Raw genomic sequence first — 27921 nt, forward strand, 5'->3', positions numbered from 1 at the left:
CCATCAAAAATATTTAAGAAAATTTGTATAAATGGTATCGATTGTCCCTCGGCATTACCTTGGCACTAAAAGTTCGTCCGCCTTAGAATATCAAGTTTTGGGTCGGCATAAAACATGTATTTAGGTGAGCCAGAAAGCTAGACCTTAATCTCCTCGGATATAATCACACCAAATTGTTATTATTAGTAGATATGTATCTCTTACGTACACCTTGGCACTAAGTGGGGTATTTCTTCTCGTCGCGCAGACGCAGATAAGTTTCTAAACAATTTGTTGAAGAAAATTCCTCAGAAGAGGATCGTGGCATGATGCTTCTTTCTGTGGGAAACCACAATACAATTCTTGAATTGAAAATTCTGGAATGCGGTTGACCGTAGGGATTTCTTTCCCACCAACAAAAGTTATTTCCACCAATAAAAAATTCGGTTTTGGATAAAATATCATAATATTATTATTAGAACGCAAAACTATATGGTAAATCTATATGACAGCATGACACTGGTAATACGCATCCAAAAATACCGAAGGAGGTGTCAAAAGACTGGTATTGACCTCGAAAACAATAATCCGAAGGCGGAAAATAAAAATTTTAGATCGTTCAAAAGATATTAACGAAAAACCGAAAAATTACCCCGGAGTGCTCCGAAACCAAGGGTGGATCATGGTTTAATTATACAAGGTTACCCTGTACTTTTCACCTTCCAAACTCCCACATTGCTCCTAAAAGCTTAAGGTGTTACTTCTTTTTGAACTCCTTTTAGAATATTGAACAAAATTTTTAAAAACGTATTTAAAGTTTTACTTTTTTGTTGTAGCGATAAGGTTGCTCCCCGAAGGCTTTGGGGAGTGTTATCGATGTGATGGACCTTTGCCGGATACAGATCCGGTACGCTCCGGTATCACAGCACCATTGAGGTACTAGCCCGACCATATCGGGAACGATTTATGTGGCCACATTAAACCTTCAGGCCATTCCCTCCCTCCCGAAAGATCTTTACGTTTGAAATTAAAGCGAAAATTATAAAATGATGCTCATGTACACTGGTCCCTGAGGATATCGATTCCCGCTGAAGACGTGCCCTATGAAGAGGAGACCGAAGGCGCCAAATTGTATTTATGGACAAAACGCCACGTACCTATTTATTATTTGAAATTTGTACAATGCTTTGCGCATGTATAGAAGCTAGTTGAAATAACGCCCGGAGGATGCGGAAGAGTGTATTTAGTATTTAACATATGTGGGACGTTGGGATGAAGCTGCACAATACTAAGCTTCGGCGGTGGACAATGAAAATGTTTTGTCTAAGCACAGAAAATCAAATCAGTTATGGAACAAATTTTGTGATTTGAAGAATCTTGATTGTTGAATGTAGGTGCCTATGCGCTGTGGGCTTAGGCGCTACACCGACCAACTTGGCCCTTTATGCAACTCTTTAGCCGATTATTATGAACGTTTTGGATTATTTTCTCGTTTCCGTGAAATATACCTATGAAGACCCCACACATAAACGTGTAAAGTTATATGGAGACATGAGATTATCAATACCAGTGCAGTTTGTTGGGTGCTTTGTACTGTACACTTAATATAAATAAATAAATTCAATTCTTATGTTTAAATACAAAACAATTGTACTTTTGAGTTATAAAAGGAGTTGACCAACGCAATTCAACACATTGCGATCGATCAATTTCTTAGGCTTTATTGCGTTGGTCTATAAAGAAGTTGCTGTTTATTCATATTCATGTTCATATCTTTATTCACCCTTATCGCGAAGTTCACGCGGAAAAGTGTTCGCCTTCACTTCTTTTGTTCGGGTGAACTTTTTCCGCCTATCGGCAATTTCGGGCGAACAAAAGTTCACTTCGAAACAGCTGATGCTCTATTGCGAATTGGCAGTGACTAAATAATTTACTTGCAATTGTGTAAATTTTGTAACCAAGCATATATTTCCTTAAAATACAACAAAAATATAAATAAAAAATTAATAAAATAATGTTTAGTATGCACTTAGGTTGGTATTGATTGAGGCCGAGGAGAATATAAATGTGAAAGCGATTCGGAGGCAATTAAGGGACTGTTCTAACCCTTTGGAGCTAAATGATTCACTGTAAGCTAAAAATTACTATTTTCAGCACTTTTGAATAACAAGTTAATTTTATTCAATTAGCTTTCGCCAATATTACAGGCTAAACAAGTCGGCATTCTAATATTTGATAGTTATTCTTAACAACTCCTTGCCACCATTGAAGCACAAATTTGGAGTTCCACCAATTGTAAAATTGAGTACATGTCTTCGTTTTTTCGCATAGGGAAAAGGCGTCGGAAAGGACCATGAAGTGTGTCTTAGCCGATCTTGTTTCAGTGAGGTGCTCAACATTTTGGAACCGTTGCTTTTTCCACAATGGATAACTTGGCCGACTGATACGTTGTCATAAAAAATAGAATTTACAGCAATACAGGAATTTCACTTTATTCCACTCAGCTTCCGATTGTGCATTATTTATTGATTTATTTCTAATAATAAAAGTATCAGATTTCAAAACAAAAAATCACTTACGCCTGTAAAATATAAGTGAACAAATTTGGGTTTCCCGCTGTTCATTTCGCCCGAACAAAGTGTTGCCGATAAGGTGAAATCTTTTTCGAACATGAACAATTTTTTCGCCACCCTCTGCGATAGGGTGAACAAAAACTGTGAATATTTTCGGGTGAAAATAAAACTCGCGATAAGGGTGATTAAGTCAATGGCAAAAGACCTTACTAACTAGGTTTATAATGTTATAAAACCGATTAACAATGAGTTCAAGGAAGAGTTGTATTTGCTCGGTAGTAAGACTCAATCAGTAACTTAAACAAAGGTCTTGACATCGTAAAGCCAAGATCCAGATTCTAGAGATCCGATTAAACTCTTCAAGTAAATATGTCCAATGTAAAATATGTTATAAGAACGGAGAGTTCTATTGGGAACATTGAAACATTTGTCCAAGAAGACGATATTATCGAAGATTAACATTAAATTTTGAACAGAACGTCTGGCTTCGAGCGGCAAAATGTTTATAGGTAATTCAACACTGTGCCTCAGGGCAAGTTTTGCAAATAAGATGCTTAGGCCGGGTTTTTTAGTGCGAGTTTAAACTCCAGTTAAAGTTGACTAGGACTTAACCTTGCCTTTTTGTTCAATAACAAATTTTTGCGGTTCATCTTTGCTTAAGCGGATGAATTGGTAAGGTAAACTCTAGTCAACTTTAACTGGAGTTTAAACTCGCACTGAAAAACCGGGCATTAAATTCATTACTTTCCTCAGATATATGCTATTTTAAAACGATATTAGTAACTTCAATCCATACCGTTTTGTGAAATTGTATTACCTTTTTCCTCTCCTTCTTAAAAACAACCATGAGTGCGGAGTGTCACATTTTAAAAAAAAGCTACATCCGGAACCTCTTGTAATTGAATCATGGGTCACTTTCTTTTAATGTATGTATTATGTGGTCCAAATATGAGCCAAATCGGACCACAAATACGATTTTTTGAAATATTTCGATCCATGCGCCACCTATCGGAGTTTTTTCTTATTATTGCATTGTCATCGGGTTCTGAACTATATTGCAAGTTTCAAGCTTGTAGCATATCGGGAAGCTACATAAATTTCAATTACAAAATTCGTTCACAACGGCCGCTACACAGAGTCAAACCAAATAAAACCCTTTAAAAAAGGTAAATACTCCTATGTAGCAGGATCGCAGCTTATCTTTTCTGCCAAGTCAAGTTCGGAATATAAAGTTCTAAGACAATACGCCATTTTCTTTAATTTTTTTTCTCAGTTCATTGCGGCTACTGAGTAGAGTATCGCACCATGCCGGCTACCAGTTCGAAATCGCCCTATATCAAAATAGTTTTATGAGGTGGGTTTTGTCTAAGGCTGGGGTAACGCTCAGTCAATCCAGAGTCGAGTAAAGGTCCCACAAACCCCTACTGAATAAATACACAATATTTATGTTTTACGAACACACGCACACACAGCTGGAGATATTAGGCGGGCAGCAGCTTTCCGTCGCAAGATGGCGAGGGGGCGGAGCGGCGGCTAACGGTCGTTGGAGTAGAGGAGGTTCGGTAGGGCGGTTGAACGGTCGGGTAACGGACGGATTGGTACGGTGGTACGGAAGCAGCGGCGGGGTAGTAGCAGCGGCTTAACGGCGGTAGGCCGGCGGACGGCCAACGGTCGTCGTAGCAGCGGCGGGACGGATGCAGCGGCTTAACGGCGGTAGGATGGCGGACGGCCAACGGTCGCCGTAACAGCGGCGGGACGGATGCAGCGGCTTAACGGCGGTAGGATGGGGGACGGCCAACGGTCGCCGTAGCAGCGGCGGGATGGACGCAGCGGCTTAACGGCGGTATGATGGCAGACGGCCAACGGTCGTCGTAGCAGCGGCGGCTGAATGGCGATAGGACGGCGAACGGCCAGTGGTTGGTGTGGCAGCGGCTGCACCAGGAAGGATGGAGGGGCACGGCGGTAGTATGGCGGACGGCCAACGGCCGGCGTAGCACCAGCGGGATGGGTGCAGCGGCGGCGCCAGAGGGGCGACGATGCGACGGCAGCGGCGGTGGGCTACGGAGCGCGTATCAGGGCCGTGGTGAGAGGGGGAGTAGGCTAGCGATGGTGTTTGCCTGGACAGCGGCGGCTCGTTCCGGGCGGGGTCGGTTGACGGTATCGGATTGATCGGTAGTCTTCGGCCGGATCGGTAGTCCGCGGGGTCGCGTATGGCGTTCTTTTTCGGTACTCTTTATTGAAGTTGTATTTTTGTATAGCCGGGTAACGGGGGTAGAAGCTTTGCTTCAGCGGTCGGTTATGCTTACGGATGGTCGAATTTTCGGCTGCGGTAATTGTGCTAACGGTTTTGCTCGATCGCTTCTGGTAGGGCGCCGAAAAGGTTTCCTGCTCCGAATTTTGGCCATTGTTCGCGTGTTCCCAGCTGGTCATTGCATATAGTGTGTCTAACTCGGCTGATCTTCTGGTCAAGGTGACTTCTAACGGCTGGCCATCTAGCGTGAGGGTGATTCCCCTTTCCCGTAAAAAGTACATTCCTACGATCATCCGTTCTGCCAGGTTCGGGATGACGGACATCATTGTGTTGGTCGTTCGTCCTGGGTACGTAATCCTTGCTGTATAGGAATTCGAACTATAGACACACGTCTGGTCTGCCAATTGGACGCTCCGTCTGTTAAGACGTCGTTTGATGTTGCTTCTCTCCAGGTGATTTCGTATTGACTCATCGACGTATGAAAGGGTGGCGCCGGTGTCCACTAGCGCGCGCACGCTCATGCCCTCGATGGTTATCGGTATATAAAAACGGTCATCTACTTGCATTTCGGCAGCGGGATCGCAGGCTGGTGGTTCAATAGGCTTCTGTGGCCGCACAAATAATGCTTGGCGGCTTCCTCTCACATAACTTGACGGCATCCTGGATGTGTTGTCGGTGGATTGGTTGGTCGAAGGGCATAGGCAGTCCCTGGAGAGGATGTTGTCTTGTCCACACCTGGAGCAGAACATTCTCCAGCGGCCCCTGCGTTGGAAGCGGCGGTGTCCACGTTCCTTGCAGCGCCAGCAGCACTCCTTGCTCTCGTACCCCTTTTGAAGATGATACAGGCTGTGGATCGCCTCTTTGTCCTGTTTAGCTTCCTCGCTTTTTAGCAGCTTATATTCCTCCGTTATTTCCAGGAGCTCATCGATCGTCTTAAACTCGCTGCGCTTGACGAAGAGGCGGTATTCAACGCGTAGCCCATCGTATATTCGCTCGAGGTGATCTTCCTTGCACATTGTCGGATGCTGGCGGATCAGCGTTTCCAATGCGAGGACGTAGTCCTTGGCTTTTTCTCGGCCTTGTTGCCTGCGTTTTCGGATGGCCTCTTCTAAATGTTGAAGATGACGCTTAGGCAGAAAAAAAATTTCACCTCCCTTCGAAAATCGGTTCAGTGGTTGATTTGTTGCTTACGGATGCGGTACCATTGGAGTGCTTTGCCACGCAGCAGTTCCGGCAGCGTTAGGAGGATCCGGTCGACGGGGATGCGGTAACATTCGGCGAGCTCCTTTATTCTCTCCAGAAATTCGTGCAGCGACTCCTCTCCCGAAAAATGCAGATCCCAGTGGTGGACGGTATTCATTAGCTCACTGGTGCTCATTTCGTCTCGTTTCGGTTGCGCGCGTTCTCTCTCATGCGCATGCGAGAGGTAATTTTGTACCTGGATGGCGGTTATTGACTTGGTCGGTTGTGTTGGCGTGATGTTTAGTGTCGGTGTTGGTATTTTAACTGGTTTCCCTTCGTCCTCTTCTACTTCCTTCTCCAACTCCTTCAGTAGGTCTTCACTTGATTTCCTCGTGCGTTTTGCTTGCACGTACGTGCTCAGTGCGCGGCGTAGATCGGCTACGGTTTGGCTTTCCACGGAAATGCTATGCTTCTTACGCTCCCAGCCTCTCGCTTTTCAATAAGTAGATCCAATTGAGTGAATCGGTATTCAGCGTCGTAACTTCGGGGGCCGGTGTGTTTGTTGTTTCTGATGGTGTGTTCGTCGAATCCGCCCCGGCAGTGTTGGTGGTTGTTGTATTTGTTTTTCCACGGTCATCTGCGGAGGAGGGTCCCTGCTCGGGCGCCATTTATGAGGTGGGTTTTGTCTAAGGCTGGGGTAACACTCAGTCAATCCAGAGTCGAGTAAAGGTCCCACAAACCCCTACTGAATAAATACACAATATTTATGTGTTGCGAACACACACACACACGGCTGGAGATATTAGGCGGGAAACAGCTATCCGTCGCAAGATGGCGAGGGGACGGCGGACTTCCAACGGTCGTCGTAGCAGCGGCGGGACGGATGCAGCGGCTTAACGGCGGTAGGATGGCGGACGGCCAACGGTCGCCGTAACAGCGGCGGGACGGATGCAGCGGGTTAACGGTGGTAGGATGGGGGACGGCCAACGGTCGCCGTAGCAGCGGCGGGACGGATGCAGCGGTTTAACGGCGGTATGATGGCGGACGGCCAACGGTCGTCGTAGCAGCGGGGGCTGAATGGCGATAGGACGGAGAACGGCCAGTGGTTGGTGTGGCAGCGGCGGCACCAGGAAGGCGGAAGGGGCACGGCGGTAGTGTGGCGGACGGCCAGCGGTCGGCGTAGCACCAGCGGGATGAGTGCAGCGGCGGCGCCAGAGGGGCGACGATGCGACGGCAGCGGCGGTGGGCTACGGAGCGCGTCTCAGAGCCGTGGTGAGAGGGGGAGTAGGCTAGCGATGGCGGTTGACGGTATCGGATTGATCGGTAGTCTTCGGCCGGATCGGTAGTCCGCGGGGTCAGTCACCTGAGGAAGAGACTGCGAGGACTCGTTAGTGCTGGTTTCACCGCTGGACACCCCCGCCTCCCTACTTGCACACTAGTAGAAGGTGCGTAAGGGGGGCGGGGTTGTACCAGCCGATACACCGTGGGTCGACCCGTGGGCGGAGGGGAAGTGCACCTTAACGGCACAGCGGTAGCCCCTGTGCGCACGCATCGGCTCACGGCCGAAACCAGTGCTGAGGGGAAGGGGTGGAATGGTCATGAAGGCGTCGGGCCGCTCAACACCTAGGAGGGCGCGGAGGGCAAAGTAGCACAAGGCATCCTCCCCGTCGTCCTTACCCAAGTGAAGGGTGACCCGCGCCATGACAGCGCCCTTTTTTTTCAACACCTAGGAGGGCGCGGGGGGCAAAGTAGCACAAGGCATCCTCCCCGTCGTCCTTACCTAAGTGAAGGGTGACCCTGCCATGACGGCGCCCCTTCCACTCAGCTAGCTAGCAGGAGGGAAAAGTATGTCTTTAAAAAGACATCCACTCAAGCTGGCTCACCTGCGAGGACTGAATTGCAAAAATGCAAATTCGATGTCTATATGGGTGGTGCCGCAAACTGGTTGAGAAGTCAACACACCATTATTGTGGTTTTCATTGGTTTGCTATCTTATGGTTGTTGACTGTGCTATAAAAGAATAAGTACAAGTGGTGCTATAGAAAAATAAGTACAGGGAGGTTCAGGTTTAAGTGAATAAGGAAATACAGGGGGATACGTTATTGTAACGCTACGTTACAGTTTTCAAAAATTTTCCGTTTCAGGATTTGTCGCAAGAACGCCTTATCTCAGAATGATTTTACTTAACTCCCTCTTATGTCAAAATGCATTGAACTTATGCTCAGATAGGGCGTTTTAGAAACAAATTTTGAGATAGCGTATTTTTGAATAAAATTCTGATGTACGGCATCCTTCAAACAAATTCTGAAAGAATGACCAAACCAACATAACTCTATCAATACATGAAATTATTAGCATCAAAAGGTCATAGCGACCTACATAAATTACTTTGAACCCAGCAGGAGTTCAACATCATATAACATGCCGACACACAAGGCACATATCTGTTTACATTTATCAACCCTATTTGCCAACCCGTCACATTGAGCAATACACTTATCGATCAGCGTGAATGATCGACATTGTCGGTTTGGCGATGTGACTGTCAAAATATTTATATGTATATACTTAATTACATTGTATCCATAAATAGGTCAATGAAATAATATGCTGACTTGGCATACATGCATTAGGAATGTAGATACTTTTAGTTTGTAAGTATTAGTGTAATTATGTATATGTAAAGTAAGAAAATTGTATAAAAGAGAAAGCATTTTTCAATACAGAACAATTATTGTCAGACGCGAACCAACTACGTTTGTCCTCAATTTATTTACATCTTTCAACTTTTCTACTAAAATTTACGCTGAGGGGGATTGAATTATTACCCTTTTTCCTTACTTCGTAAAAGCACCCGTCCAGATTTTTAAACTTGGGAGTGTCAAAGCTCTGTCATCATTGGAGAACAAAGCTGTAGTTTTTGAATCATGTTGATTACCTGTGTTTTTGTTTTTTTTTTTGCTTTTTCAGACACACAAAAATATCTGACAAGAACCCGTGCGATGTTTGTGGAAAACATTTTAAAACAAAATTGGTCTTAAAAAGACATAAACTAATTCATAGCGGCGAAAAGCCCCATAAATGTGATTTTTGTGAAAAGCGGTAAGTTATCATAAAAGTCATCGTCGTAATATATTTCACCAAATTTTTTCTAACTTTATTTTCTGCCTGTATTAAATAGATTTGCACAAACTACATCCGTAAGCCAGCATATGCGTACTCATACCGGTGAAAAACCATATAAATGCAAATACTGCGAACGGTGCGTTGGGTCAAAAAGCATACTGAATGAGCATTTACGTGTACATCATCTGGGTGATAATATACACAGATGTAGGTTTTGTCCCTTAGCTTTTCGTTTTGCTTCGGAGCTACGGTTACACTCAACTACGCATAAAGACGATAATCCAGAGACGCGTGAGCGAAATATGAAGGCCTTATTGGAAATAGAAGCTAAATTAAAGCAGCAAGCCTTAATGCAAATAGAAGCTAAATTAAAGCAGCAAGCGTTGAAAAGGAAAGTATTAACATAGCGTAAATTGTAGGGCACTGTTATCGAAATTGCAACGCCGCATACCTTTCTTAAATCAGAAAACTTTTAAGTATAGGGACTAACCAATAAAAAAAAACAATCGGCAAAAAAATCTACCGATCGACCACTATAGCATTTATCCCCTATACAATCGATTTTTCAGAAAAGATAATTTTTGTCATATCGTTAGCTTAATGTGAAAAATTGCTAAGTCACTTTTTTTGAAAAATTTTATTTTAATGCAGTTTTAAAACAGAATTCGAAATACATCGATCACAAAAAAAAAAAATTTAAATTTTTCATTTTTACGTGCTGTGGGCAATGATGTGTGAATGTGCTAAGTCGTCAGCTGTTAAAAAGAATGTGCTAAGTCAACCTGTCAATAATATCAATCTGAATTACTATTCATTTCTTTGTGCGCGCATTTTATTTATCTACCTAATTCATTCAGTCTAAAAGTACATACTTTGTTGTTGTTGTTGTATTAACGATAAAGACACTCCCCGAAGGCTTTGGGGAGTGTTACCGATGTTGATGGCCCTTTGCCGGATATAGATCCGGTACGTTCCGATAACAAAGCACTATTAAGGTACTAGCCCGACCACCTCAGAAACGATTTATAGGACCACATTAAACCTTCTAGGCCATTCCGCCGTCCCCACCCCCTAGTTCCATGAGGAACTTCGGGTCGCCAGAGCCTCGGCTGTCAATGAAACAAGATTCGCTACGGTTATATGAGGTTGACAATTGGATTGGAGAATCTATAAATTGCGCTGGCAACCCCTTGAAATTGGATTCACCCAGTTGAGACATGCCTTTGGTGTTTGATAAATGCTTTGCGCTGACTATAATCTACTTCAACTCTTACATGTCGATAACTACATGCTTTCTTACAGACTAGTTAAAAATAGAAAACAATTCAAGCTTAAACTTATATACGCTGTTATTAAAATTAATAGCACTACTGAATCGATTTGTTAGATGTATAGTCCTCCTAGTTATAGATTCATTCATAGCATAATTCGTTTTATAAGCTAATTCGATAAATAATCTATCATGCCGGAGATCACGCAGTAGAATATATGGAATGAACAAATTAGATAAATGAGAGCAATTCGTGCTAAAGTTTGTTACATTATAGGCAAGCATGAGTGAGATAAAAGTTCTTCTATCTCATGCAAAGCCTGAAGACCAAGCAATTTGTGCCTGCTGGTATATGATGAGAGGCCGTTTGGCCAGTGAAGCATACGTAAAAGAATTTTTGTAAAAATTGTGTTTCTCAATTTTATTGAGCAATATTCAAGACCACTTCTGACCAAGGATATATAAAGTTCCTTCAATGTCATAGGGTCCTTAAAGTCACTGGTGTTACGTCTACTGAACCCAACCATTGCAACAAATTTTGAAACAATGAAGTCAATGTGACTAGAAAAAGAGAGTTTGCAGTCAAAATTGACACCCAAGTCTTTACTCTCTTCACAACGATTAAGATGTTTAGTTTGTAGATAAAGTATGTGACAGTTGTCTTAATGGAATAAGACACAACACATCATTTGTTTGAATTTAAAAATAAATTATTGTTTGCACACCATCCGAAAGAGTCCAGAAGAGTCCAGATCAGAACCGTTAGAAATAGTTTGACAAATAAATAGTATTTTTTGTGAAATATATAGTTTTACTGTTATATTTCAATCATTAAAGGTGAGGTGTGATGGGGGAAACATATTGGGTAAAAAGGGCTTAGTTAGGAGAAAAAATTTGCTTTGAGTGCGGAAATTGTGCTAAGTCATAAAATATCTGCAGGGTTAGCATACATGATTTTTATTTAACTTTTTCGAAGCTTCTACACTCAAATATATTGCAACTAAGGTATCCTCATTCACAGTTTTGAAAAAAATGGTTATTGCAAAAATTATTCATTTTTAGAGCATTCATTGTTGTCTGGAAAAATTGTATGGATCTGTGGTATATATAGTGTATATGTCATACAACCGGTTGTTCAGATAACAAACTTCGCAATTTCTACACCATTTGAACAGCTAGAAGCTTCAAATTTGATCAAATACTTGCGTTTTCATCATACATTGTTGAGATAAGTGATTCATTGTCCTAGCTCTTTCATGCAGACTACACTCTGCATCCTCACACAAACTACCTAGCTATTTTTAAACCTTTTTTATTTGGCTTGACTCTGCGTAGCGAGCGTTACAAATTTTGTAATTGAAAGTTAAGTAACTTCCCGATAATCTACAACCTTGAAACTTGGAATATAGTTCAGAACGCGATGACAATGCAATAATAAAAAAAAAACTGCGATAGTTGGCGCATGGATCGAAATATTTCAAAAAATCGCATTTGTGCTCCGATTTGGTTCATATTTGGAACACATAATACATACATGAATAGAAAGTGGCATATGAAAAAATCGCCGCCAGGTTGCGCAAGGATCGAGATAGTCAAAAAATCGTATTTGGGGTCCGATTGGCTCATATTTGGAACACATATTATATACATGAATAGAACGGAGCGTGGTATTCAAATAAAATAATTTTAAACACATTTTAAGTTAAACGGCTTTATTGGAAACAATACTTACATTAAGTAATAATAATAATACTAAAAGATAGAAAATAATTAGGTAGGTCCTAGGTACTAGTTATCACACTCTTCATCAATCTAGTGTGTTGATCAGACAAATAAATAAAAGGGTTGGGCGCGTGAAATTTCTATTGATCGTCAACCGTTCATAACTTTACAAATCATATTTTTATTTATTCCAACTTCCAAATCTTGGAGCCTAGGCCTTCATATGCGTACTCATACCGGCGACAAGCCATATCAGTTACGATTTCACTTAACTTCTCATAAAAAGGAAGATCCAGAGACGCATCAGCGAAATATGGCAGCTTTAAGGGAAGAAGAGGCTAAATTGAAAATAAATAGGATTGGGCGGTAGCTTCCCTGATAGGGGAAGCTCACTTAGACAACATGAAGGTCCGTTGTGATACCACATATAGTAAACTAAACTAACGGTGACGTAGATATAATTACTTAGAGAATCGTTGGGTAGCAACGATAAAATTCCGAATGATCCCGATCTCAACCGTGGATAGCTCCTCGGGAGATCCAAGAGAGTCGCGACCGAACTACTTTCGCATAGTTCTGGCAAAAGCATAAAGTGATTTGGTGATTCCACTTCATCATCCTCCATACAGCTGCAGCAGGATGGAGTTTCCAATATATTGAGACGTACCGCATGGATACCCATGGAACAGTGCCCTGTCAAAACTCCAATGACCACTGATAGGTGAGCCTTAGTGAGCCCAATTATTTCGGCCAGAAAGATGTTGCTACCCTACAAGACGTAGTGTCCGCCTAACGTTTGCTGAGCTGACTCGAGGCCCAGCTATGGAGGAGCAATCCACAGGTGGCTAGCGGAATCCCGAAATCCCTACAGCCATCTTCATATAATAGGTAAAATGACATTCATAAATTCCGTAGACTGTGATCTTATATTAAGGTTAATTACTCCGTAAAGCGCGGAATCCAGGGCCGGTATTTTGTTTTACGATCCGTGATCGAAAACAATTTTTTACATCACAACATCTCTTAAATGGTGAATCGGATAAAGGAAATATTTTGAATAGTGGCTACGTGTACTAATTACAATTCACTCTAATTTTTACGAATAGTTTGACAAAATCATATTTATTGTTTGAGTGAAAGCGTTTTTCAATATGTGATCTTATTACACGATACGGACCCAGATCATAACATCAGCATGGCTTGAAGTAATTGTATTTAAAAATATCAATTTTGCCTTTTTATTTAACATTTTCTTCACAAAATTTCGTTAAAGATGCGGTTTTCGTGCATTATGATCGGGATACCGCACTTAACTATAAAATTCCAAAAATAATTATCGTCCTATTGGTATTTTTATTTAAAGTCGGTAACTCTATACCAGAGCTGTAAAACTGTGCAATCATTTGAAATTTTAAATCATTGATTTAAGATTCATTCATTTTTTGATAAAAGTTAACCCATTCTTCATTCAGTAGTGGAAGAAAATACTGTACTCCTGAACTCTTTCGAAGAAAGAATGAAGTAATTGAATGAAACACAAACATTTTTCAACACAGAATAAGCCATATATGTAATACTACTAGCAATATAGGAGTATTACATATATGTGTCGGAGTTACCTCGACGTTTTCATTTGATTCCGTTTCGCTGACACGATTATGTTCTAAAGGCATCATTTTATGAAGCGTAATGAGCCCCGAACGATGTGTCGATATTGCTGCCAATATAAAAACTAACTTCAAAAATCTCAATCATGTATTTCAACTAACTCCACATATCTGAATCATATATTTTCATCATATACTCTTTGCAATTTCAACAAGCGCTTTTCATCATAAAACTCTCTTTGACACATCACTCAGGGCCACGTTCGATAGAGCAATATTACTCTACCTTGCTTCTAGCAAAATAATATCTCAGTAAAAAAGGAAAGATCATATGTGCCTTTCACCGCATACTATGTTACAAATTTAATTCAGTGACGCAATACCAAATATGCAAAGTAGATTCTAACACAGTAGTTGAATGTACCGACACGGCCTTCCTGACTATCACACGCCCTCGGGTGTATTTAACATAAACAAAAACAAGATTAGGTTGAACTGGCCGGTCCATGAGGACCTCATATAGACTGAATGAGTCCGTTGTGAAAAACAAGATTACTTATTGTTTTTTTTTTTTTTGTTATGTTTAGGGATCCATTTCTAGTACCATGTTGATAGGCGAAATCATTGATTAAAATTACAAAACAATTGCTTAGGACAACAGCTCCCACAAGTTGCTCAATATTTTTTCACACATAAGACTCTTCTTACCATATATAACAATAAAACGGTCGACACGACCACCACACAGACCCCCGCCACATCTTTAAATGCCGCACACGTCATGGTCAAACAATACGTTTGCACTTGTGCTTGCTACGCTTCCCAAGGCAGTCGGTTCTATGTACCGGAGCGACTCGGGATTTTTCCCGACCAAGGACTGTCATTTCAGTGTGACCCCATTTAATTTGTTTCGTCCCTCCCACAAATTGTCATCCTCCCAGCAGCTCCTTGCAGCAGGACTGCTACATATTCTCTTACTCCGGGAAGGTATCGAACCCAATCCGGGTCCGTCTCCTGACCCCGGTCCTGAGAAATGGTTTTGCTGCATTTGCCAGAAAAGAATCTTTTTAGGACGGTCATACTCTGTTCAGTGTGTCTCGTGCAAGGGATGGTTGCATCGGACAGGTTGTTCTGGGCTTGATCCCAAAACCCGACCTCCACGTAACTTTTATAAATCTTTTGTGGCTCCTTGCTGCTCACGCCCAAGGGCGTCCCGTAGTCTACGCCTAAGCGCCCCTCCACTACCTTCCAGCAGCCTCGCTGCTCAGCAAGCCACAACAAGTACCCGCTGTTGCTCGCGCCCCACGGCGCCAACAACTGAAACAGCTGATACCACTCATAACTACTACCTTCGTAGTAGAGCTGGTAGCAATGCTGAGCATCAGCCCCTGCCCCCGTCTTCTTCTCCCCCCCTCTTTTCTGGCAGCAATCGTGCAGGTCAGGGAAACAGACTCTTAGTCCCTACCTCCGTTTGCACCGTCTGCCAGCACAGAATATATAGGTTTGCGACATCCGCTCAATGCAGCTCCTGCCTTGGTTGGAGCCACTTTCCTAGATGTTCTGGTCTCCGCGACGGCAACCCCTCGACGGGTTTCATCGCGCCATGTTGCCAGGTCGCAAACCCAAATCATCCGGGTACCCCAATGCTTGCCCAAGGGCGCCCAGTCCCAAGGCCACAACAGCAATTGCGTCCTGACCTTCCACAACCTAGGCGTAGTCACCCGTCACTTACCCCTAGAGTGGCGGCGTCACCCCTCATGCACTTCAGAATTCTGCAGTTAAACTGTAATGGACTAACTGGGAAGATTACGGAGATAGTCGATTTCATGAAGCGGCACAACATCCGCATTTCTGCGATTCAAGAGACTAAACTCACAGCAAGATCTGCATTGCAGACCTGCTCTGGGTATAATGTCCACAGGAAGGACCGCGAGAGCGGAAATGGAGGCGGCCTCGCGTTTATGATACAACACTCTGTGCAATATCATATATTTGATCCTGGCATCGACCGCAGGGACAATGTCTTAGAACGTCAAGGCCTATCTGTCCGGTCAGGCGATGCAAATCTAGAAATCATCAACATCTACATCCCTCCTGTCACCTGTTGCCCCAGTGGATACCGCCCTAAAATCGAGGCCTTACTCACTGGCAACAATCGCATTATCTTAGGCGATTTCAATGCCCATCACGACCTATGGCATTCAAACTTGCGGGCGGACAGTAGGGGTGAGATGTTGGCGGATCAAATAGAAGAAACGACGTTCTGCACAATAAAGGAAGCTGTCATAGTTCGCCAGATATCTCAATCGTGAGCGCAGAACTCGTAAACTGCGTCAACTGGCAGCCGATGGTAACATTGGCATCCGACCACCTGCCCATACTTATTTCGTTCGAGCGTACCGCCGACTTCATCGTCACCGAAAAACGCACTTTCATAAACTTCAAAAAAGGAAAGTGGGAAGAATATAAATCTGCAACAGACAGCAGCTTTGCTGCCCTCCCTATCCCGACTGATGCCCGCCAGGGCATTCCGTAAGGTCATTGAATCCGCCTCGGCACATTTCATTCCCGCCGGGAGAATTCCCGAAATCCGGCCCCACTTCCCGGCGGCGGCCGCGAGCTTAGCGAGGGAACGCGACCTTATAAGACAGCTTGATCCAGGCGACCCCCAAATAAGGGATATAAACCAACGCATCAGATTGCTTGTGGACGAACACAAGCGGGCGAAATGGGAAGAGCACCTAAGAGGTTGTAACCTCTCTACCGGTGTAGGTAAACTTTGGTCCACCGTAAAGTCCCTATCGAATCCGACTAAGCACAAAGACAAAGTTTCCATCGCCTTTGGCGATAAGGTGCTGTCGGATGCGGAAAAATGCGCGAGCGCTTTCTGCCGACAATATATAATGCATCCTACGGTCGACAAAGATAGACGGAGAGCCAATAGACACGCACATAAACACAAATTCAGCGCGTCACCAATCACCATCACCGCTAGAGAGGTTGAGGACGCCATTGGTCGTGCTAAACCATCCAAAGCAGTGGGCCCAGACGGCATAGCCATGCCGATGCTTAAAACCCTAGGGAAAGAGGGTTTCAAATATTTAGCGCATGTCTTCAACCTGTCTCTCTCCACCTTTGCCATACCCGAGAAATGGAAAATGGCCAAGGTGGTCCCGCTACTAAAGCCTGGGAAACCAGCTAACGTAGGTGAGTCATATCGTCCGATATCTCTCCTATCGCCAGTGGCAAAGACGCTTGAAGCCATTTTGCTCCCTTATTTCCAAGCACATTTGCAGCTAGCCCCTCATCAGCATGGCTTCAGAAAACTCTATAGCACTACCTCCGCGCTAAATGTCATTAGCACCCAGATAAATTGCGGTTTGAATCAATACCCCCACCATAGAAGAGTACTCGCAGCGCTAGACCTATCAAAAGCCTTTGATACGGTCAACCATGGCTCATTACTGCAAGACCTGGAAGGGTCTACCCTTCCCCCATGTCTTAAAAGGTGGACCGCAAATTATCTGGGTGGTCGGCAGGCATCGGTGCAATTTAGAAACGAAACATCAAAACCAAGGAGAATTAAACAAGGGGTGCCACAGAGTGGTGTCCTATCCCCACTTTTGTTTAATTTCTACATATCTAAGCTACCTTCACCACCGGAAGGAGTCACAATCGTTTCCTACGCCGATGAGCGCACAATAATGGCCACAGGCCCAGGCCCAGAGATCGATGAGCTATGCAATAAAATAAACGACTATCTCCCTGATCTCTCCAGTTTTTTCGCCTCGCGAAACCTGGCATTGTCACCGACTAAATCTTCCGCGACCTTATTTACAACATGGACGCCCCAAATGTCGACCATATTGAACATCCACGTCGATGGCACTACGCTACCGACTGTCCTACACCCCAAAATCTTGGGTGTGACGTTTGATCAGGATCTACATTTTGGTGCGCACACAACCGCAATTGTTCCGAGAATTCAGAGCCGTAATAAAATCCTCAAATCCCTTGCTGGCAGTACCTGGGGAAAAGATAAAGAAACGCTCATGACCACATACAAAGCAATTAGCCGGCCGATTACGTGCTACGCGTCACCCATATGGTCGCCAAGCCTAAAAACTACCCACTGGAAGAAACTACAGGCCTGCCAAAATGCTGCTCTCAGAATCGCCACGGGCTGTCTTCTTATGTCCCCAGAACACCATCTGCATAATGAGGCGAGAATACTCCCCATCAGGGAGAGCAATGAGATGCTGACCAAACAGTTTCTGTTGAATACCCAGAAACCTGGGCATCCCAACAGACATCTGATTGACGAACCAGCACCGCCTAGGGGCCTAAGGAGTCATCTCTGTAAGCATTTTGACGAAATACGGCACCTGAGAACCCAGCCGTATGAAGCGAAAAAACACAAGCAGTCCTTGGCGAACTCCATAGACAGGCGTCGGACCTTTATGTCGGGAATTGCCCGGTGAATCCAGTACTTGAAGAAAAATATCCAGAACTCGCGGAAGAGGAACGCATACTCCCCAGGGAAACGCGTGTAACTCTTGCTCAACTTCGTTCTGGATACTGTAACAGGTTAAACTCTTACCTATCCAGAATCAACCCCGACACAAAATGTATGCCCCGCTTGCAATGTGTCCCCACATGACACCAACCATCTCTTTAATTGTAATGTGGAACCAACGCCTCTAACACCCCTTTCCTTATGGTCCACCCCTGTTGAAACGGCAAGTTTCCTTGGACTCCCGTTAGAGGATATTGATGACAATTTGTGATCGGTCGCGGCTATTAGGTGGGGCGAGCATTGCTACAACAACAACTTGTGTTTGCATAAAATGACTGTGGTGCTGTCTACAGCTTTAAGCCTGATCGACATCTTTTTAAAGTCTTCAATGCTCTCATCTTCTTTTTCGCTAACTGCATCATCTGTATCTAACTCTGTGGGAACTTTTTCTTCTGGCAGTTTTCTCAAATACTCATGTGAGTATTTATACTCTATTTACTTGTTAATGATTTCAACATATGTATATCTGTCACTAAAAATGGACTTCTGATCTTAGGATCTCACTTAGTCTGATGTCTTTCTTCATTTTTAAGTAAAACGTAATCGCCTACATTATGTTTAACAATTAGCTTTGTCTTTATCAAATCTGCATTTTTCGTTACAAGCATTGCGTTGCATATTTTCCGATGCAAGCGATCTGACAAATAATATATCTACAGTATCTTCTTCATCAGTAATTGGAATGAGGCATAGTGGGCCACTTTCCCTATAAGTAATTCTAATGGACTGGCCTTAGTTACCCGATTGGCCGTGGAATTTAAAGCCAATTGTATTTCGTATAGTGCATCTTGCCAAGATCGATTACTAGTTTCAACAGCAGTTAGCAGATTCTTTAAGGTGCTCATAACACGCTCAACTTGACCATTAGCACGACTTGCACCTGTAGCTATTAAATGTGAATCCATTTTTTGCGAGGTACAAAAATAGCGAAAATCTTTACTAGCGAAACATCTACCCTGTTTTAGTAAGAATGTCTACAACAGTTTCTAGCCGTTCAAACGCTTTCTCCTTAGTGGTCGCAACTACCGTAATATCATCCATATATACTATTACAAAAGAATGAGCAATATCACTTAGACATAACAGACCGCTGAAAACTGAAGGAGCATTTTTGAAACCGAAAGGCATAGCCAAAAATTCATACTGTCCCTCTGGTGTAACAAAGATGTACGTTCCACAGAATCGGGATGTACGGGAATCTGATAAAATCCACTTGTCAAGACTAGAAAAGTATTTTGCTCCACGCAGTCTAGATATATGGTCTGATATGAGAGAAAGTGGGTATTTGTCAGAGATATTGTTGGAATTTAGTTTGCGATAGTCAACGCAAAGACGGCCAGAGCAACTTTTCTTTTTGACTAAAAGAATTGGGCTGGCAAAAGGGGAACAGCTTGGACGAATGCTATTTACCTCTAACAACTCTCGTATTCTTTCTCTGACAACTTCTTTTTCCTCTCAACTAACTCTGTAAGGTCGCCTCTGTACCGTTTTATTTGAGTCAATCAAACGTACATCTAGCCGACCAGAGTTGACACGCGTTTGTGGAATACCATCAATGAACCAATTAGAATATTCTTTTAACAACTCCAATAACTGCTTTTTACCACACATATCTAATTCTTTATCATTATTAACAAAATCCTCAATTTTCGCTGTAACTGAGCACGAATTTATATTTTGATTTCTTGATAAAAAATATATCAAATTTGTCAACAGTCATTATAACACCGAAACCTTGACTTAAAACTTCACGGCCAAGCATTATATCAAATTTTAAATAACAATCCGAAATAACATGAAACAAAATTTCTAAAACATGACCACCTATTACAACTTTAGATAAAACTTGTAACGTACTACATACTGGCACTATTAGCTATACCTTTTAATACTACAACATTGCTAATTCGCTTTCCATTAAATTTAAAGAGAACATTCAGCTCCTGAATCAAAACAAAAATTATATGACTCACCAGAATGAAGAAGAACTCCATTTGGTTGAACCACTGAACACACGTTCACCCGTTTTTCTGACATATTTTCTTTTTTTTCAGCTGAAGCCGAACTGATACTCTTGAGGCATGTTGTTGCAATGTGTCCAACTTCACCACATTTGAAACAAGTTAATGATTTCAGATCCCTACCTGTAAACGTCCACGCTGTACCTGATTGTTGATTGATTTCGCTTTGTTGTTTTTAAGACGACAGTCAGCGATTTTATCGCCAATTTTCCCACTAAAATGACACTTCACGTAGGCATCCAGCTTTAGTTTCTTGTTCTCAGTGCCGCCATAAATGTCTTCCTGGACCTTACGCTTACCGAATGAAAAGGCAAAGATGTAACCAAACGACGCCCATACAGTGAAAGACATTCCCCATCTTTTGGACGACCATTCATAATAATAATCAAAGTAGCAGCTGGTGTTTAAACACTCACAAAACGTTGCAAAAAATGTTCTTTGAATTGATCCCACGATATGCCGGTGAACGATATGTACGACAACCACTGCGATGCACTTCCCTGCAAAGATTTACTCAACGTGATAATAAGTTTACTACTCGCTAAAGGGTTTTCTAACAGAATCATGTCCACTGTTGAACACCACGACATTCAGGATTGAATTTCAGTAGTGCAATTATTTTGCCCTCTTGATTTGACGATTTCTGCATTTGCAAGGCCTTGACCAGCTCAAGGAAGTTACGGTTTTGGGTCTCCAATAGTGCACGCCAACGGTCGCTTTCATTTTCTTGAGGCGAAGTCCATCCTACTTCTGATGTCGGAGTTACCTCGAAGTTTTCATTTGATTCCGTTTCGCTGACACGATTATGTTCTAAAGGCATAATTTTATGAAGCGTAATGAGTCCCCGAACGATGTGTCGATATTGCTGCCAATATAAAAACTAACTCTTCAAAAATCTCAATCATGTATTTCAACTAACTCCACATATCTGAATCAACAAGTGCTTTGCATCATAAAACTCGCTTTGGCACATCACTCAGGGCCACATTCGATAGAGCAATATTACTCTACTTGCTTCTAGCAAAATAATCACCCTTATCGCGAGTTTTGTTTTCACCCGAAAATATTCACAGTTTTTGTTCACCCTATCGCAGAGGATAGCGCAAAAATTCCACGTGTTCGAAAAAGATTTCACCTTATCGGCAACTCTTTGTTCGGGCGAAATGAACAGCGGGGAAACCCAAATTTGCTCACTTATATTTTACAGGCGAACGAGAGGAAAAGAAAATGTTAAGTAATTTTTTGTTTTGAAATTTGGAACTCTTATAATTATATTGTAACGAATTTACTTGCAAATCCTCTTATGTGCAATCTTCTGCCAACGTTCGTATCACTAAACTGTTGAATAAATAACTCCAATATTGAATAATGGAAAAATGGTCTTTATTAAAGTACTTCACAATAACACTTATACTTTGCAACTAGCTGGCTTAACAACCAAACTGATTGATAGCTCAAATGAAACTCTACTTTCAAAATAATACTGCTATGGCTCGCTAGATAGCGTCTTAAACGAAACTGCTTGAACTGCCTCTACATTTGCTGCCTTTTATACTCTCTGATTTCAACGTTCGCATCTTCTAGGCGCTTCCAGAAACTACTAGTTGCCATCAGCTCTCAAACTTCTCAGCTGTAACTACAATTGCACGATTTTATAGCTTCTCTCATTGCATACTTTCAGGAGTATCTCAGATATATGCATGTGTTTGTGCATTGACTCTCCGCTGCTCGTATACGTACATGGTCCATATGTGTAGACGCAATTATTGTTTCGTTTATGTAGATACATAATGATTGAATTATTGATTTGAATTCACGTCACTGCTTAGCATCTGCTTAGAGATAGCAACTCGTCCCGATCAGACAAATCTCTCGTTCTAAACGCTGCTAGCCTCGCCAAATTTACCACTCTTCTATTTCGTGATTTCCCAATTGCTTGTATGCGGTAGATGACATCATTTATCGTCTTCACAACTCTGTACGGGCCTTCCCAACTGCACCGATATTTGGAGGGAACACCTTTCCGCCGGTGAGGGTTGTATAGCGTACCAAATCTCCCTCCCGGAAACCTTCCAAATTATTTTCCTTGTCGTACCTGTGTTTCATCTTACTACTCATTATCCTGGATCATTCCCTCGCACTCTGTTGCTTGGCCAATAAACTACTTCGTAGAGCTTGCGCTTGACGGATTGGCTTCGCATAATCAGTATCGTTCCCACGTTTCACAACAGTAGTGCGCTCCGGCTTGAAACTACCCTCGCATTATTTCTCGGAAATTCGTTGCTTCGTTTTCCTGCGTCTTTGAGGTTTTGTCAATGCCAGTGTTTCTCTCGCAGGTACTTTTGATTTTGCTTTATTTGGCCCATTCGACCTATTAACCTTTGCCTTTGACTTCCGTGGTTTTTGTCGAGTCTTCTCCACCAGTACTCGATTACTACTGAAGCCTTTCTGCAAACTGAAGTTAAGTGGTATATCCTGGTTCTTATAACGCATTACCCTTTTCTGCATATCGATCTTGATGTCATGGTCAACCAAGAAGTCCACTCCCAATATGACTTCATCAGCGATCTCCGCCACAACGAATTTGTGTAAAACCATGACCTTGGGTGTGACGTTTGATCAGGATCTACATTTTGGTGCGCACACAACCGCAATTGTTCCGAGAATTCAGAGCCGTAATAAAATCCTCAAATCCCTTGCTGGCAGTACCTGGGGAAAAGATAAAGAAACGCTCATGACCACATACAAAGCAATTAGCCGGCCGATTACGTGCTACGCGTCACCCATATGGTCGCCAAGCCTAAAAACTACCCACTGGAAGAAACTACAGGCCTGCCAAAATGCTGCTCTCAGAATCGCCACGGGCTGTCTTCTTATGTCCCCAGAACACCATCTGCATAATGAGGCGAGAATACTCCCCATCAGGGAGAGCAATGAGATGCTGACCAAACAGTTTCTGTTGAATACCCAGAAACCTGGGCATCCCAACAGACATCTGATTGACGAACCAGCACCGCCTAGGGGCCTAAGGAGTCATCTCTGTAAGCATTTTGACGAAATACGGCACCTGAGAACCCAGCCGTATGAAGCGAAAAAACACAAGCAGTCCTTGGCGAACTCCATAGACAGGCGTCGGACCTTTATGTCGGGAATTGCCCGGTGAATCCAGTACTTGAAGAAAAATATCCAGAACTCGCGGAAGAGGAACGCATACTCCCCAGGGAAACGCGTGTAACTCTTGCTCAACTTCGTTCTGGATACTGTAACAGGTTAAACTCTTACCTATCCAGAATCAACCCCGACATACAAAATGTATGCCCCGCTTGCAATGTGTCCCCACATGACACCAACCATCTCTTTAATTGTAATGTGGAACCAACGCCTTTAACACCCCTTTCCTTATGGTCCACCCCTGTTGAAACGGCAAGTTTCCTTGGACTCCCGTTAGAGGATATTGATGACAATTTGTGATCGGTCGCGGCTATTAGGTGGGGCGAGCATTGCTACAACAACAACTTGTGTTTGCATAAAATGACTGTGGTGCTGTCTACAGCTTTAAGCCTGATCGACATCTTTTTAAAGTCTTCAATGCTCTCATCTTCTTTTTCGCTAACTGCATCATCTGTATCTAACTCTGTGGGAACTTTTTCTTCTGGCAGTTTTCTCAAATACTCATGTGAGTATTTATACTCTATTTACTTGTTAATGATTTCAACATATGTATATCTGTCACTAAAAATGGACTTCTGATCTTAGGATCTCACTTAGTCTGATGTCTTTCTTCATTTTTAAGTAAAACGTAATCGCCTACATTATGTTTAACAATTAGCTTTGTCTTTATCAAATCTGCATTTTTCGTTACAAGCATTGCGTTGCATATTTTCCGATGCAAGCGATCTGACAAATAATATATCTACAGTATCTTCTTCATCAGTAATTGGAATGAGGCATAGTGGGCCACTTTCCCTATAAGTAATTCTAATGGACTGGCCTTAATTACCCGATTGGCCGTGGAATTTAAAGCCAATTGTATTTCGTATAGTGCATCTTGCCAAGATCGATTACTAGTTTCAACAGCAGTTAGCAGATTCTTTAAGGTGCTCATAACACGCTCAACTTGACCATTAGCACGACTTGCACCTGTAGCTATTAAATGTGAATCCATTTTTTGCGAGGTACAAAAATAGCGAAAATCTTTACTAGCGAAACATCTACCCTGTTTTAGTAAGAATGTCTACAGCAGTTTCTAGCCGTTCAAACGCTTTCTCCTTAGTGGTCGCAACTACCGTAATATCATCCATATATACTATTACAAAAGAATGAGCAATATCACTTAGACATAACAGACCGCTGAAAACTGAAGGAGCATTTTTGAAACCGAAAGGCATAGCCAAAAATTCATACTGTCCCTCTGGTGTAACAAAGATGTACGTTCCACAGAATCGGGATGTACGGGAATCTGATAAAATCCACTTGTCAAGACTAGAAAAGTATTTTGCTCCACGCAGTCTAGATATATGGTCTGATATGAGAGAAAGTGGGTATTTGTCAGAGATATTGTTGGAATTTAGTTTGCGATAGTCAACGCAAAGACGGCCAGAGCAATTTTTCTTTTTGACTAAAAGAATTGGGCTGGCAAAAGGGGAACAGCTTGGACGAATGCTATTTACCTCTAACAACTCTCGTATTCTTTCTCTGACAACTTTTTTTCCTCTCAACTAACTCTGTAAGGTCGCCTCTGTACCGTTTTATTTGAGTCAATCAAACGTACATCTAGCCGACCAGAGTTGACACGCGTTTGTGGAATACCATCAATGAACCAATTAGAATATTCTTTTAACAACTCCAATAACTGCTTTTTACCACACATATCTAATTCTTTATCATTATTAACAAAATCCTCAATTTTCGCTGTAACTGAGCACGAATTTATATTTTGATTTCTTGATAAAAAATATATCAAATTTGTCAACAGTCATTATAACACCGAAACCTTGACTTAAAACTTCACGGCCAAGCATTATATCAAATTTTAAATAACAATCCGAAATAACATGAAACAAAATTTCTAAAACATGACCACCTATTACAACTTTAGATAAAACTTGTAACGTACTACATACTGGCACTATTAGCTATACCTTTTAATACTACAACATTGCTAATTCGCTTTCCATTAAATTTAAAGAGAACATTCAGCTCCTGAATCAAAACAAAAATTATATGACTCACCAGAATGAAGAAGAACTCCATTTGGTTGAACCACTGAACACACGTTCACCCGTTTTTCTGACATATTTTCTTTTTTTTCAGCTGAAGCCGAACTGATACTCTTGAGGCATGTTGTTGCAATGTGTCCAACTTCACCACATTTGAAACAAGTTAATGATTTCAGATCCCTACCTGTAAACGTCCACGCTGTACCTGATTGTTGATTGATTTCGCTTTGTTGTTTTTAAGACGACAGTCAGCGATTTTATCGCCAATTTTCCCACTAAAATGACACTTCACGTAGGCATCCAGCTTTAGTTTCTTGTTCTCAGTGCCGCCATAAATGTCTTCCTGGACCTTACGCTTACCGAATGAAAAGGCAAAGATGTAACCAAACGACGCCCATACAGTGAAAGACATTCCCCATCTTTTGGACGACCATTCATAATAATAATCAAAGTAGCAGCTGGTGTTTAAACACCCACAAAACGTTGCAAAAAATGTTCTTTGAATTGATCCCACGATATGCCGGTGAACGATATGTACGACAACCACTGCGATGCACTTCCCTGCAAAGATTTACTCAACGTGATAATAAGTTTACTACTCGCTAAAGGGTTTTCTAACAGAATCATGTCCACTGTTGAACACCACGACATTCAGGATTGAATTTCAGTAGTGCAATTATTTTGCCCTCTTGATTTGACGATTTCTGCATTTGCAAGGCCTTGACCAGCTCAAGGAAGTTACGGTTTTGGGTCTCCAATAGTGCACGCCAACGGTCGCTTTCATTTTCTTGAGGCGAAGTCCATCCTACTTCTGATGTCGGAGTTACCTCGACGTTTTCATTTGATTCCGTTTCGCTGACACGATTATGTTCTAAAGGCATAATTTTATGAAGCGTAATGAGTCCCCGAACGATGTGTCGATATTGCTGCCAATATAAAAACTAACTCTTCAAAAATCTCAATCATGTATTTCAACTAACTCCACATATCTGAATCAACAAGTGCTTTGCATCATAAAACTCGCTTTGGCACATCACTCAGGGCCACATTCGATAGAGCAATATTACTCTACTTGCTTCTAGCAAAATAATCACCCTTATCGCGAGTTTTGTTTTCACCCGAAAATATTCACAGTTTTTGTTCACCCTATCGCAGAGGATAGCGAAAAAATTCCACGTGTTCGAAAAAGATTTCACCTTATCGGCAACTCTTTGTTCGGGCGAAATGAACAGCGGGGAAACCCAAATTTGTTCACTTATATTTTACAGGCGAACGAGAGGAAAAGAAAATGTTAAGTAATTTTTTGTTTTGAAATTTGGAACTCTTATAATTATATTGTAACGAATTTACTTGCAAATCCTCTTATGTGCAATCTTCTGCCAACGTTCGTATCACTAAACTGTTGAATAAATAACTCCAATATTGAATAATGGAAAAATGGTCTTTATTAAAGTACTTCACAATAACACTTATACTTTGCAACTAGCTGGCTTAACAACCAAACTGATTGATAGCTCAAATGAAACTCTACTTTCAAAATAATACTGCTATGGCTCGCTAGATAGCGTCTTAAACGAAACTGCTTGAACTGCCTCTACATTTGCTGCCTTTTATACTCTCTGATTTCAACGTTCGCATCTTCTAGGCGCTTCCAGAAACTACTAGTTGCCATCAGCTCTCAAACTTCTCAGCTGTAACTACAATTGCACGATTTTATAGCTTCTCTCATTGCATACTTTCAGGAGTATCTCAGATATATGCATGTGTTTGTGCATTGACTCTCCGCTGCTCGTATACGTACATGGTACATATGTGTAGACGCAATTATTGTTTCGTTTATGTAGATACATAATGATTGAATTATTGATTTGAATTCACGTCACTGCTTAGCATCTGCTTAGAGATAGCAACTCGTCCCGATCAGACAAATCTCTCGTTCTAAACGCTGCTAGCCTCGCCAAATTTACCACTCTTCTATTTCGTGATTTCCCAATTGCTTGTATGCGGTAGATGACATCATTTATCGTCTTCACAACTCTGTACGGGCCTTCCCAACTGCACCGATATTTGGAGGGAACACCTTTCCGCCGGTGAGGGTTGTATAGCGTACCAAATCTCCCTCCCGGAAACCTTCCAAATTATTTTCCTTGTCGTACCTGTGTTTCATCTTACTACTCATTATCCTGGATCATTCCCTCGCACTCTGTTGCTTGGCCAATAAACTACTTCGTAGAGCTTGCGCTTGACGGATTGGCTTCGCATAATCAGTATCGTTCCCACGTTTCACAACAGTAGTGCGCTCCGGCTTGAAACTACCCTCGCATTATTTCTCGGAAATTCGTTGCTTCGTTTTCCTGCGTCTTTGAGGTTTTGTCAATGCCAGTGTTTCTCTCGC

General features: G+C 42.3%; 1 protein-coding gene across 1 annotated transcript in view; it reads left to right on the forward strand.

The window, feature by feature from the left end:
• The window catches only part of LOC137249234 (zinc finger protein 93-like), a 169780-nt gene that overhangs the window by 75100 nt on the left and 66759 nt on the right, over positions 1-27921 (forward strand). The window contains exons 2-3 of the mRNA XM_067780546.1: positions 8956-9087; positions 9167-9500. Of these exons, the coding sequence (XP_067636647.1) occupies positions 8956-9087; positions 9167-9500 (466 nt within the window). The remainder of the gene's footprint in view (positions 1-8955; positions 9088-9166; positions 9501-27921) is intronic.

This window comes from Eurosta solidaginis, chromosome 4 (genome assembly GCF_040869045.1).
Source record: "Eurosta solidaginis isolate ZX-2024a chromosome 4, ASM4086904v1, whole genome shotgun sequence".
Classification (NCBI taxonomy): Eukaryota; Metazoa; Arthropoda; class Insecta; order Diptera; family Tephritidae; genus Eurosta; species Eurosta solidaginis.